This window comes from Puntigrus tetrazona, chromosome 14 (assembly GCF_018831695.1).
Source record: "Puntigrus tetrazona isolate hp1 chromosome 14, ASM1883169v1, whole genome shotgun sequence".
Classification (NCBI taxonomy): Eukaryota; Metazoa; Chordata; class Actinopteri; order Cypriniformes; family Cyprinidae; genus Puntigrus; species Puntigrus tetrazona.
The window spans coordinates 16,742,809-16,754,461 of NC_056712.1; the positions used below are offsets into that span (position 1 = coordinate 16,742,809).

Below are 11,653 nucleotides of genomic sequence, written 5' to 3' on the forward strand. Positions count from 1 at the left end.
TTAGTTCCAACTTGCAAGTTTCCAGTAAGCCTGAAGTTCTTGATTAGCCTCAAATGTGTGGGGTTGGAGCTAAACTCTGCAGGACAGTAGCCCTCCAGGAGCAGGAATGGATACCTCTGGTTTAGAGGAAGGAATTGTTATGTTGCAGGGAACGTCTGAGAGCATGACTCATACCCACGTCCTCTGCCTTGTGTAGTTTTATTTTTGATTTTGTCCCTATGTCTTTCATTTTCTCATATCAGAATATTGTATTTTGTTTGCTTCTCTTTGATCAAACATTTATTTAAAGTTATGTTCCTACTCCATTAATGCTACATTGCCGTATTTGGCAGATGCTTGAAGTATACATTTTATTAGTTTTGTAGTTTCTCTGAGAGTGAGAACACTAGAGGAACACTAGTTCGTGTGTGGGCTTGCCACAAAAGAAATATAACTTTGTGAAGTTTCACTCTATATAAATAGCATTGGACAGATGACTTGAGCAGCTGAAGCATGCAATCTAAAAACAGATTTGAGATTTTATTGGCTTGAGAAGAAACTCTCTTCTGAGAGTTACCATAGTTCTGTCAAACCAGACACAGATGTTGAGATCAGCCTCACTACCTGAAGTTTTAGTCTGCTGTTTTGGCATAAAGCCATTGTTTTATGATGTTTTTAAATCATTAAGAAAGGCGACACTGTATACCTTTGCATAGTGCACAGTGTTTATAAATGAAGACTGTTCAGAGCAAGGGGGCTTGCCCACAGTTGGCACAGATGGCAGCTAACCATTTGCAGTTCTAGTATAAATACACATGATCTATACTGGGGATATGAGTCTAGAAGATGGGTGTAACAACTTCTGAGATGATTCATGGAAGCATACTTCATTATTATGGACAAACAAAATATGTATATATTTTCATTTACATTACTTACTTTTCATTGGTCAATAAAATATATATTTGTGTTCCTTGTTTTCTTTTCATTTTGTCTGCATTTCTCTCATCAAGCCCCATATCATTGTTTCCTTTGCCATCGCTTGTTCCCATGCATGTAACCGTGTTGGATCTTTGTGAGGCTTGTCTTTTAATCGTTTTACCTTTCTGTTCTTTCTAGATCAGGACACACCCCGAGAATACTCCTACCCTGATGTGGGCCGCCACACACCACAGAGCAGGAGACAAACCCCAGATGTCAAAGAGGTAGGTAATATGCATCACACTGTAATATGTTCCTGCAAAACTTTAGTAGTTTCGTTAATATTTTATCCAAGCTTTGATCAAACTGCAAATAAACCCACCTCATGACAACATTTAATAAAGTTTTCTTTGCTTCGTTCACTTGACAGAAACTGCCAGCCAGAGCAATATATGACTTCAAAGCACAGACAGCAAAGTAAGAACAACTTGCAAACCATGTCACTAGTTACTGTTTTTACTGCATTTGATGAGCTACATTCAGTCAGCGCATTTTCATGTATTATTTATGTCTTTCCTTTGCATAATTCCTTTGCATGTAGAATTTAGTTAACTTGATTTTTATTTCCTTTCAGAGAGCTGACGTTTAAGAAAGGAGAGACGGTGTACATCACTCGGCAGGTAGATAATAACTGGTATGAAGGAGAACACCGTGGACATGTGGGCATCTTCCCCATCTCATATGTGGAGGTGCGTACTTGAATGATGATATATCATTATGAATAACTATCTTCTGAAGTTTAAAGTAGCCTCTTTTAACTTCTCTCTTCACAGAAAATCCCTTCTACAGAGAGACATCAGCCAGCTAGACCTCCTCCACCAGCCCAAAGCAAAGAAATTGGGGAAGCAATTGCCCGATACAACTTTAATGCTGATACTAATGTGGAACTTTCATTAAGAAAAGTAAACATTTTCTTAGTACTGATGTCATAAATATCTTTTAGTTTTAGCAAGTGCTCATTAATCCACTTCTTAATGTTTCTTACATCTTTAAGAGAAAGTCTTTTGCTAAGTAATTATCACTTTTTATAGAACGCTAATGTTCTAATGAACTCTTAAGAAGAAAAAACAAAACATGGAGCTTTTGCCGCAACCAGTCGCCGCTTCACCATATAGTTGTATATTAAATTATGCACTGAAATTTTGCCTTTGATTAAGCAAATATATCTTGTGTTTGGTGGTTTTCAGGGGGAGCGTGTTGTTCTGTTGCGGCAGGTGGATAAAAACTGGTTTGAGGGTAAAATCCCAGGTACGAACAAACAAGGGATTTTTCCTGTGTCGTATGTGGATGTTGTTAAGAAGACTTCAGTACAAAATACCGGTCAACCTCCTGGGCCCAGTATACCCACCAGCTACTCCAGTGACAGGCTAAACAGTAGGGTACGTTTTCATCAGCAATTCTGCTTAAAATGTACCTTAAATGTCTAAAACATATATCATGTTCCAGTCTCATTTATGTTTAAATAATGGTGACTGCAGATATCTAAAATGCAGGTAACTTACATCCACAAAATATACCCTCTGATCCAGATAAGTGACTGTATAATCTTATCTGGATAAATACTGACTTACACTTTAAATACATGATCCGTGCCGACAAACGGTGGCGTCAGAGTCAGTAAAGCCTCTCATTCATCTCATGTTACTCATATTGCCATAGGTCATGTACAGTACTATCAGTGCCAACAAGGTGGCAAGTATAAAATTAATCCTTTCTCAGATGGCAGCTGTCCCAGTGCCAAAATAGATCACCTCTGTCATCTTTAGATTACCTTTGGCTTGTTGTGTAAGATAAGCCTGAATTCAGATTAAATGCCCTTGAGTTGTAATTCAGTCTGAAGAACAAAGAAGTGTAGGCTTAATCCTTCGCTCACACGAGAGCAAGATTATATCAGATTAATCACACATCCTGCCAGTATCCAGTATAGGCTAATTAAAATTTGGACATGACCTGCTGAGCTATACATGTGCTGCTCGGCTCCTGCTGTTAATGAAAGAAAAGTTTCTGTGAAGGTGAACTAATATGACTGGACTGGACCAGTGTCTTTTCATATTATAGCAATCATTGTCGCAAATACATTTGAACTTTGTTCTACAGTACTTATACTGTATTTGGACACTTAAGACTCTTAAAAATATAGATATTTTGCATTAGATAAAGAAATATCAAACCAATGTCATTCATTTAAAAAACAGAAAGTGCACATTTAGGCAAGTTTTTGAGCGTTTAAATGATACATCAACAGTGGATAAACACTGGAGCTGGTAAGATTTTTTTAGGCAAGTCTCTTATGATCACTAGGGGTCTCAAGAAAGATTTCTTTTTATCTTCAATGTTAAAACATTTTACATTTAGTCATTTTTGCAGGCGCTTTTTGACTTACAAATGTGGAATACAAAAAGCGATTCATCTTAAAGAGGCAAACAGACAGAGGAAGTCCTCATAATACCAGCCTTAGGCGCTGTTCAAATAAGTACAAGCTGGAAAGGGAAAGGAATAAATGAAAAGGATTTTTTGGGGAAATTTAAATTTAGGATGAAGTCAAGTAGTGTCAAGTGTTCAGTTGTTGTTTGAAGATTGACAGGGATCCAGTATTCTGGATAGGGGTGAGAAGATCATTCCACCAGCCAGGAACGGAGAACGAGAATGTTCTAGAGAGTGAATTGGAGCCTCTCTGTGATGGTACCACGAGGCGTCGCTCACTTGCAGAGCTCAGACTTCTGGAGTGGATATAGATTTGTAATAATGAGTTGAAGTAGGCAGGTGCTTCTCATTTTAGTTTTTTTGCGGAAACCATGATGCATTTTTCTAATATGAAGCTTTTGTAACAATGTGTCAGCAAAGTCAATCAATTAAATATGCACTTGAACAGTAGTGTACTAGTAAAGTGTACAACGTATTTGTTTTGGATGGCAAATATTAGTGGAAGTTTCATACATTTTTTAACACAGCGTGATGATAAAAAACATTTTGGAATCAGTGTAAATTCACAATATACACCCAGTACACAGACGTCCAGAAAATGTCCTTCAAGGTCATTTCTGTCCAATTTTTCTTTTCATTTTTCGTAAGAGTATAAAGTTCTTGAAAACCACCCTGGGTGAGGACAGGATACACGTATTGCTGTTTTTAGAGATGACCTCTTAGTAACCTTGTTGTTGTTTCCACTTCACAAATCAATAGACAGCAAGTGCGCTCTAAAAATGATTAATTATAGCATATCCTTCCCTGTAGCTCATGCTTTTTGTCTTAGGCCTGTTTCCCCGCATACAGAGTTTTTACAACATTGTGACTGCAAGAAGCTTTCACATTAACATCATTTTTTTCTGTAGCAGAGCTATGACTCCGTACAGAAGATTAAGTAGGTTACACTTTAGTTTGATAGTCCACTTTAGACATTCTACTAACTTGTGGAGTAGGTTAGCATAATAAGTTGACATATACTTTTAAAGTGCCATTATGTTGTGGACCTATCAAAATAAAGTGTTAAAAATAAAGCAGACAGTCTACTAATATTCTAATGGCCACTAGTTGACATGTAAATAAAAGGTTACTTATTGTTAGTAAAAGGACTTAAGTGGACTATTAAATTACCCTAAAGTGCTATATAGAGAATTATCCCTAATGATGGCCATATATTATGTAAAATCAAATTTACTGTAAATGATGGATGGGATTTTATTTACATCTTAATAGTAATTAATCTACACATTACAGAATGCAAACCCCAGACTGTACACTCTCAGAAATAAAGGTACAAAAAGCTGTCACTGGGGCGGTACATTTTTGTACTTATTAGGTTAAAATATATAAACATATGTAAAATATGTACCAAATGGACCCTTTAGACAACTTTTGTACCTTTATTTCTGAGAATGTAGCTATAAACCTCTTAAATCATCTGAAATTAGTCAAATTTCCTGAAAATAAAAGTACTGTTTTTGTACCACTGGTGGTATTCTTAACACTGCAGAATGCTCTTTCATCTTCATCAGTTTCTCTTATTTTCCAGAGTGTTTCATCACTATCACTTTCTATTTCTTCCTCTCTCCTTCTTTCTCTTAAGCCATCATCTGCTCGTACCCTCTACAACTCTCCATCTCCATCCGTCCGTCCACTCTCCTCTTCCTCTCCCAGTCCACAGAGAGCCGCACACCTTCAGGCCATCACCAGCGAGTGGTTGGCTCTCACTCTGGGTCTGTCTCCTTCAGGGACCCCTGCCCCCACACCTCCTCCCTTCCCTTCCAATTTCCAGCCATACTATGAAGTGTTGGATTCTGCCATCTCCCCTTCTCCCGCCTCCTCCATGCTGGGCCGCTCTCCAGCACTCACTCCCCGCACCTCCACTCCTGCGCTCAAAGAGGGTCACTTCATTCCCATCACATCTCCAAAGTCCTACATGTCCCCCGATCCCAGCCCGTCACCTCAACCTTACCTCACCTCCGCCTCCTTCACTCCTTCGCCCACCTCACCCATATTTGACTCCAGCCCCAGGTCTAGCAGTGTCATAGAGATCCTCTCCAACCAAAAAGCAGATTTAGCAGAGAAAGAACTGCAGTTGTTCTCAGATCGCAAAGACTCCTACAAACCAGTCATGACAGACCCCCCTAAATTGCGCAGCCCTATTGACTTGGTTGTTTTAGAGGCATATGAATCCCCGCTGGACATTTTAGCACCTAAAGACCCAGAGGATGATCTGTGTGAGGAGTTAGTGTCAATCATTAAGGCCAGCCAATCAAAAGGCACGTTCAAAGAAGAGGAGGGATTTTATCGCCAGGAACCAGATATAATGGAAAAGCTACCCAGACTGTTTATAGAAGAGGAGATGAATGAAGATAACAGCTTCTTAAATGAATCCCTGACATCAAATACATTTACTCCAGTTCAACCTGCCCATAGTGAGGGGTCAGATATTGAGGTAGTGCTCGCTGTGTGTACCGCCCAAGTGAACAGCCAAAATAGATTTCCTACAGGAGAAGTGTGTAATTGTTTAGAGCTAAATACTAAATGTTAAGTTTTTGGAGCATACATTATTGTTTTTATTGGTCATTATTTGATTGCCTGTGATGCACTGAAATTTTTTATTTTATTTTTTAATCAAAACACTAAACCTGAAATTATTTCATTTTATTTTTAGACAAAATCCAAAATTGAAAGTCAATTATAAGAAATTAAATAATTAAAAATCACAAATTAAGAAACAAGCAACATTTATTAAAACATGCATTAAACAATAAAGCTTAAGTAAAAATAAAATTAATATGTAATATGGTATATTTAGCAAAATCCTCCTCTGTGGAATTATTTTTCTGGATGACTATGGACATTGAACAGCTTTTGTTTGTGTGTTTTCATTCAAAGTTTATTGAAATTATTGGATTTTTTTTTCACTGGTCATCATTTTTTCCTGTGATGCATACATTTTTTTTATAAAAACACCAAACCTGATATAAATTTTATGAACAAATTAATTGAACGTAAATTATAAACTATAATTTCATTAAACATTAAAAACACTGAAATTTCATATATAAGGCTGTTTTTTAATCAATAATATTACAGTATTTCTACTGCAGTTGTTTAAATATAAACATTTAAATCACACTCAATTCCTGATCACACCTGATCCAGCTAATCAAGGTCTTCAGGATCACTAGAAACTTCCAAGCAGGAGTGACTTGGAGCTGGTTGGAGCTTAACTTGTAGTTATGTTTGGTGGTTAGTGGAACCAAAAAATTACACACTTCACCTTTAAATCTTGACGCATCTGTAAAGGTTGATGACACATTTTTTTTTGGCATGTATAACTGTTTTCATCTCCGCACCAGCAGGGTGAAGTTTCCCAGAATGCCTCTCCACGTCTCTCTCCCCTGTCCTCACAGATGTCATTGCCTTTCACACTGTCTTCATCATCTAAATACTCTCCCCCTTCCCCGCGCTCCACCCCGCCTCTGCCCGGGGTATCCCAGTCGCCCCCTCCCTCTGCAAAACTCTTCTCTCGACAAGACCTCCGCTACACAAAGGTCAAGGTAAAGACAAGGTGCTTGTTGGTGACTGTACTAGCACCCTTCCCCCCTAGTCTTACCACTCCATAATACAGACACTAACATTCCCTATTAAAATGAGCTATATAACTTAAAGCACATCATCATGAGAGATTTATTGCACCACAGTGTGCACGCTTCATAAATAAAACACAGAACGATGTAGTTCATATGTCTGACATACAGTAAATTATTACAGGTATATGGGGAGCTAGAGTTATTAATTATTAATAAGTCATAGACATATTTAAATCACCCAACCCTTTCAAATTCACTATCCTAGGATCCTTTAAATTAGCTTTATGGGCCTTGTCCTAGTATTTCTGTTCACTGGCATGAGAACAAACAAACTGAGAGTGTTCATAATGGATGCTTGAGCAACAGAATAAATGATGAAACATTTAGGCATAATTCTGTCCATAAGTAAATATTACAAAGAATATTCACTCACTACATGTTAAACCATTTTTGTGTCAATATATTATGCTATGTACTACACTTTTGTATAAATGCATTAATTCAAAAATCAGGTTTAGTAAGAATTCAATGTTCACTAATGCTATATTTATTTTATCAGAAAAAGTCATATTCTTAAATATTATTACAATTTATAAGGCCTGTTTGAATATGTATTTCTTTCAAATGTGATTTATTTCTGCGATTGCAAAGCTGAATTTCCAGCACCATTACTCTAATCTTCAGTGTCACGTGATCTTTCAAAAATCATTCTGATTTGCTGCTTAAGAAACAATGTCGAAAAAAGCTTTTACATATTGATTTGTTTGTTTGGTGAATAGAAAGGCATTTATTTAACATTCAGTTTTTAACTGAACTGTCACTTTTGATCAATTTAATGCATCCTTGCTGAGTGAAAGAATTTCATCTGTTAAAAATGTATTTCTATTTTAAAAAATAACATACTGACCCTAAAATTCTGAACGGTAGTGTATATTTTTTGTTAAATGTTCTTATATACAGTATGACTGCGCATAACATTCATGTCAGCTTCTCCTGGCTCTGGTTCTTTCAGCCTGTGTTAAGGCGTGATGTTGTGGTTGTTGGTAAGCCCCCTCGTAGCCCTGTGATGTCTAGGAGGTCCTGCGGATCGCCTGTTAGAGGTCAAAACTTTTCGCCATCTCATAGGGTAGGGAGTATGTGCACCTTGTGTGGCAATGGCACATTTGACTCAAGGGAAATTCCTTTTTCTCTCTTTTCAAAGTATCCCTGCAAACACATAATGTCATTCACTCTATTTGACCTGGGAATTCACTGTTTTGAGTGCAGTTCTTTTCCATTTTTGCTGCTACAGCTGGATATAATGATATTAGGAATGATACAATATATACTGGCATATATTTGTGTCAGCGTATGGCCACATGATGCTTCCGTACGCAGTATCATTCCATCAGTACAATATGGAGGAATGCTGAGTCAGTGAATAAGGGATACTCTTTTAACACCGTGGCTTTGTCTGTCTGTGTGCATTAGTGCATTTTGTGGTGGAGAAAATAACATTTAATTCCTAACATTGCTGGAGAGTGATAACAGTTTGTTTGGTCTGCATGCTGGAAGTGGTTTTCCTGCATGTCCATGACTTCCTGGATCACGAATTGTGGATTTTTGGGGCTCAAAGCAGTTGAGATGATTGGCTTGCACGTGCAGCATTGGTTTAAGACTTGTATAGAGAGTGTTTGGAGTGTCTTGATTACTCGTGGGACTGTCCCAATGATCTTTCCTGTGTACACAGCTTAAACAAGGTGTACTCCCCAGGGCCAGGCAAGCGGCCTATTCCCCACATTTCCTTCCAAACAAGGGGAGTACAGTCCTCGTTTTCAGGATTTAAGGCATTTCTCGACCGTTTCTAAGTCCACCAATCACACATATTTTCGAAAATATGTCATTTGGAGGCTTAGAAACCCAGAACTCGAGCCACCGGTAGTCCTGGATCTCACGCATATTTGAGAGAAAGATTTTTAAATTCTCTATTTAAACCCATTTAGGCGAGTTTGAGCATTTACATAATTGAACGGATCCAGGTCTGGCCTCAGGCTTTGCATCAATGGTTCTCCACGAGCACAGATGAACTCTCAGTATCAGATGGACATACAGCAGAAAGAGAGATGGAAACATTTAAAAGGCCTTTCCTGTTTTCTCTCTTTTCAGTCCCAAAGACAAGCATATGTTCATGATCCGCTTCAAGGTGCAGGGGAACCGTGAGTATTTCAAGACCCTTATTTCTAAATCCATCAAGATTTTTTTTAATGCTAATTTATTCCATTGCTGCATTTGGTCAGCTTTACAAGCTCCAAAACTGAAATATAACCCAATGTAGAAAAACACACTTAAAGAGCCTTTCCTCTCGCAGATTTCAAGCCCTGTATAACTACATGCCACGAAATGAAGATGAGCTGGAACTGAAGGAAGGAGATGTAGTTGACGTCATGGAGAAGTGTGATGATGGATGGTTTGTGGGTAAGACTGTAAACTCCATTTTCATTAAGTTCCTGGTCACTACCGGCATTTTAGTGATGTTCATTTATTTGCCACTAGCTGGCGCTGTTCTCCAACCAAAAACACTGTGAACACTGTCAGGGTAAAAACGATGCTTGGATGTTTGGAGAGAAAAATATAATAGGTGGATTTGTACTAAAATATTTTTTAACATTATAATGTATACTTTAATAATCATAGTCATATATCGTATACTTGCCTTTACTTTTTTTATCATATAGAGAAGTACAGTATTTATGTTGGCCTCATTCCATTTAATATTTATATTTATATTCCATATTAATATTTCAGGAACGTCCAGGAGAACCAAGTTTTTTGGAACCTTTCCTGGGAACTACGTGAAACGGCTGTAAATGGACTTCTCCTGTCTACATCTATTGTAGAGATACGGACAGCGTCATTTACAGCTACCTGCTGGAACTAGCATGTTCCAGTCACCAACCTGCTTGGACTGATGAAAAGTGATGAAACTGATGAAAAGCAAATGGCCTTCGAGGGGTGATCGCACCATGTATGTCATTTGGTTCAAATACGCTGATAATTAAATCCTGAAAGCATTACATTAATTAGGAACTGAAGTAAAAGCTTTAAAAAATTTGGTTGCCTACATTTTTTCTCATAGTTGAAAATAATCAGTTCGCTTGCCTTCTAGTTAAGCTGATGAATTTCAACATAATGAGTAACCAAGTGCCCTATTTATTTGTAAGTTATTAAGAGGCACGTTTTCTTTCGTTGGAAGGATGAAACACAGTAGGTGAGGAATGGCGGTGCCCTTGTACACTGGACCTGATGTCTGATCTGATCTAGACTGTATAGACTGAACAGTATTGCGGTGTCATGTTTGTGTCAGGCAGTGGAAAATACAGATGACCATTCCTGCCAACATGTATCTTTTCAGTATGTTATTAACCTTCTGGTTCAGGAGAATGACCTTCGGTTTTCTAGGGCTCTACGTTCTTCCTCCAGACATTCCTTTTGAAGGATTTTACAGTTAAGAGAAAAATATTTTTGATATTTTTCCATCTAAAGAGATAACGTTTTTGAGAATGCAATATCCCTAACACAAAGCATTTTGGCAAAACGGGCATGTTAACCATAGCGAACGGACTCAATATTAACGTCTCTACTGCCTATAATTATTAATAAGTTGGGTAACCTTGCACATCACTTTTGGTTTACACACTGTAATCTATTTATGGCCAATAAGAGGAGCACATGATGTCACAGTAACTAAACTGCAATTGGCAGCCGTGTATTTTGTATATGTCGCCTTCCGATTGGTTCAATTTGAGTGAGGAAATGTACGTAAAAAAATATATTTTTGTTTATTTGATCATTCAGCAAATGTTTTTCATTATGATATACTTAATATATTGTGAAAATGTTCACTTTCTATGTCTATGAACTGTTCAGCGCGGTGATTACACTCTCGTATTCAAATGTTCAATTTCAAATATGCAGCGTTTCAATCTTCCAGCGAGACTGTATGACTAACAGTTTTATTCCAGTCAGTAAAGCAAGAAATGTAAATGTGTCAGTCAGTAGAAACATGAACCAATAATATATGTAATTTAGGCAATATTATACCTCATGGAATTATGCAGTCTCTGTGTCTGTCAATGTGCTTAATGTACCAAGTAAAAACCTGCGCATGTTGTTTCATAAAGAATTGCTCATCAGTGCACACGTCTTATTGTACCGGTATGAGAATTCATCTGGCTCTGTGAACCGTCAAGGCAACCGAAGATCTTCACTGTGGTTCAGTTAAAGACTTGGCAGACCGTCTTCCGTAGTGAAGTACTGTGCCGTTCCTGGTGCCTAATTTTACCACATGTAATGTATGTGATGACGTGGCTATTTGTAATATTTAATAACGCACGATTCAGGAACAAATGTTTATTAAGTACACGACACTGTGATATGTTCAGTAAATTAAACCTATCTGCCACTGACTGAACCTGGTGTTTGGTGCTAGAGTGTGTGATGAATTCTGATTGGATAAAAGCTGACAGTCGCTCTAACGTCATTGGTTGAGAACAGAACGAATATAACGTCACTGAATTATACAAAGGAATGCGGAGCCTGGTTATATTACAGTGCAACGAGCGATCAATAAACGAAAAGAGTCTCGTTACATT

At 37.7% G+C, this 11,653-nt stretch overlaps 1 protein-coding gene across 1 annotated transcript in view; it reads left to right on the top strand.

The window, feature by feature from the left end:
* Positions 1-11,472, top strand: part of sorbs2b (sorbin and SH3 domain containing 2b) — a 44,196-nt gene extending 32,724 nt beyond the window's left edge. The window contains exons 20-30 of the mRNA XM_043257019.1: positions 1,099-1,184; positions 1,331-1,377; positions 1,535-1,649; positions 1,734-1,862; positions 2,148-2,339; positions 5,027-5,878; positions 6,789-6,989; positions 8,035-8,148; positions 9,168-9,217; positions 9,370-9,476; positions 9,807-11,472. Of these exons, the coding sequence (XP_043112954.1) occupies positions 1,099-1,184; positions 1,331-1,377; positions 1,535-1,649; positions 1,734-1,862; positions 2,148-2,339; positions 5,027-5,878; positions 6,789-6,989; positions 8,035-8,148; positions 9,168-9,217; positions 9,370-9,476; positions 9,807-9,868 (1,955 nt within the window). The 3' untranslated portion in view covers positions 9,869-11,472. The remainder of the gene's footprint in view (positions 1-1,098; positions 1,185-1,330; positions 1,378-1,534; positions 1,650-1,733; positions 1,863-2,147; positions 2,340-5,026; positions 5,879-6,788; positions 6,990-8,034; positions 8,149-9,167; positions 9,218-9,369; positions 9,477-9,806) is intronic.
* The last annotated feature ends 181 nt before the right edge of the window (positions 11,473-11,653 follow it).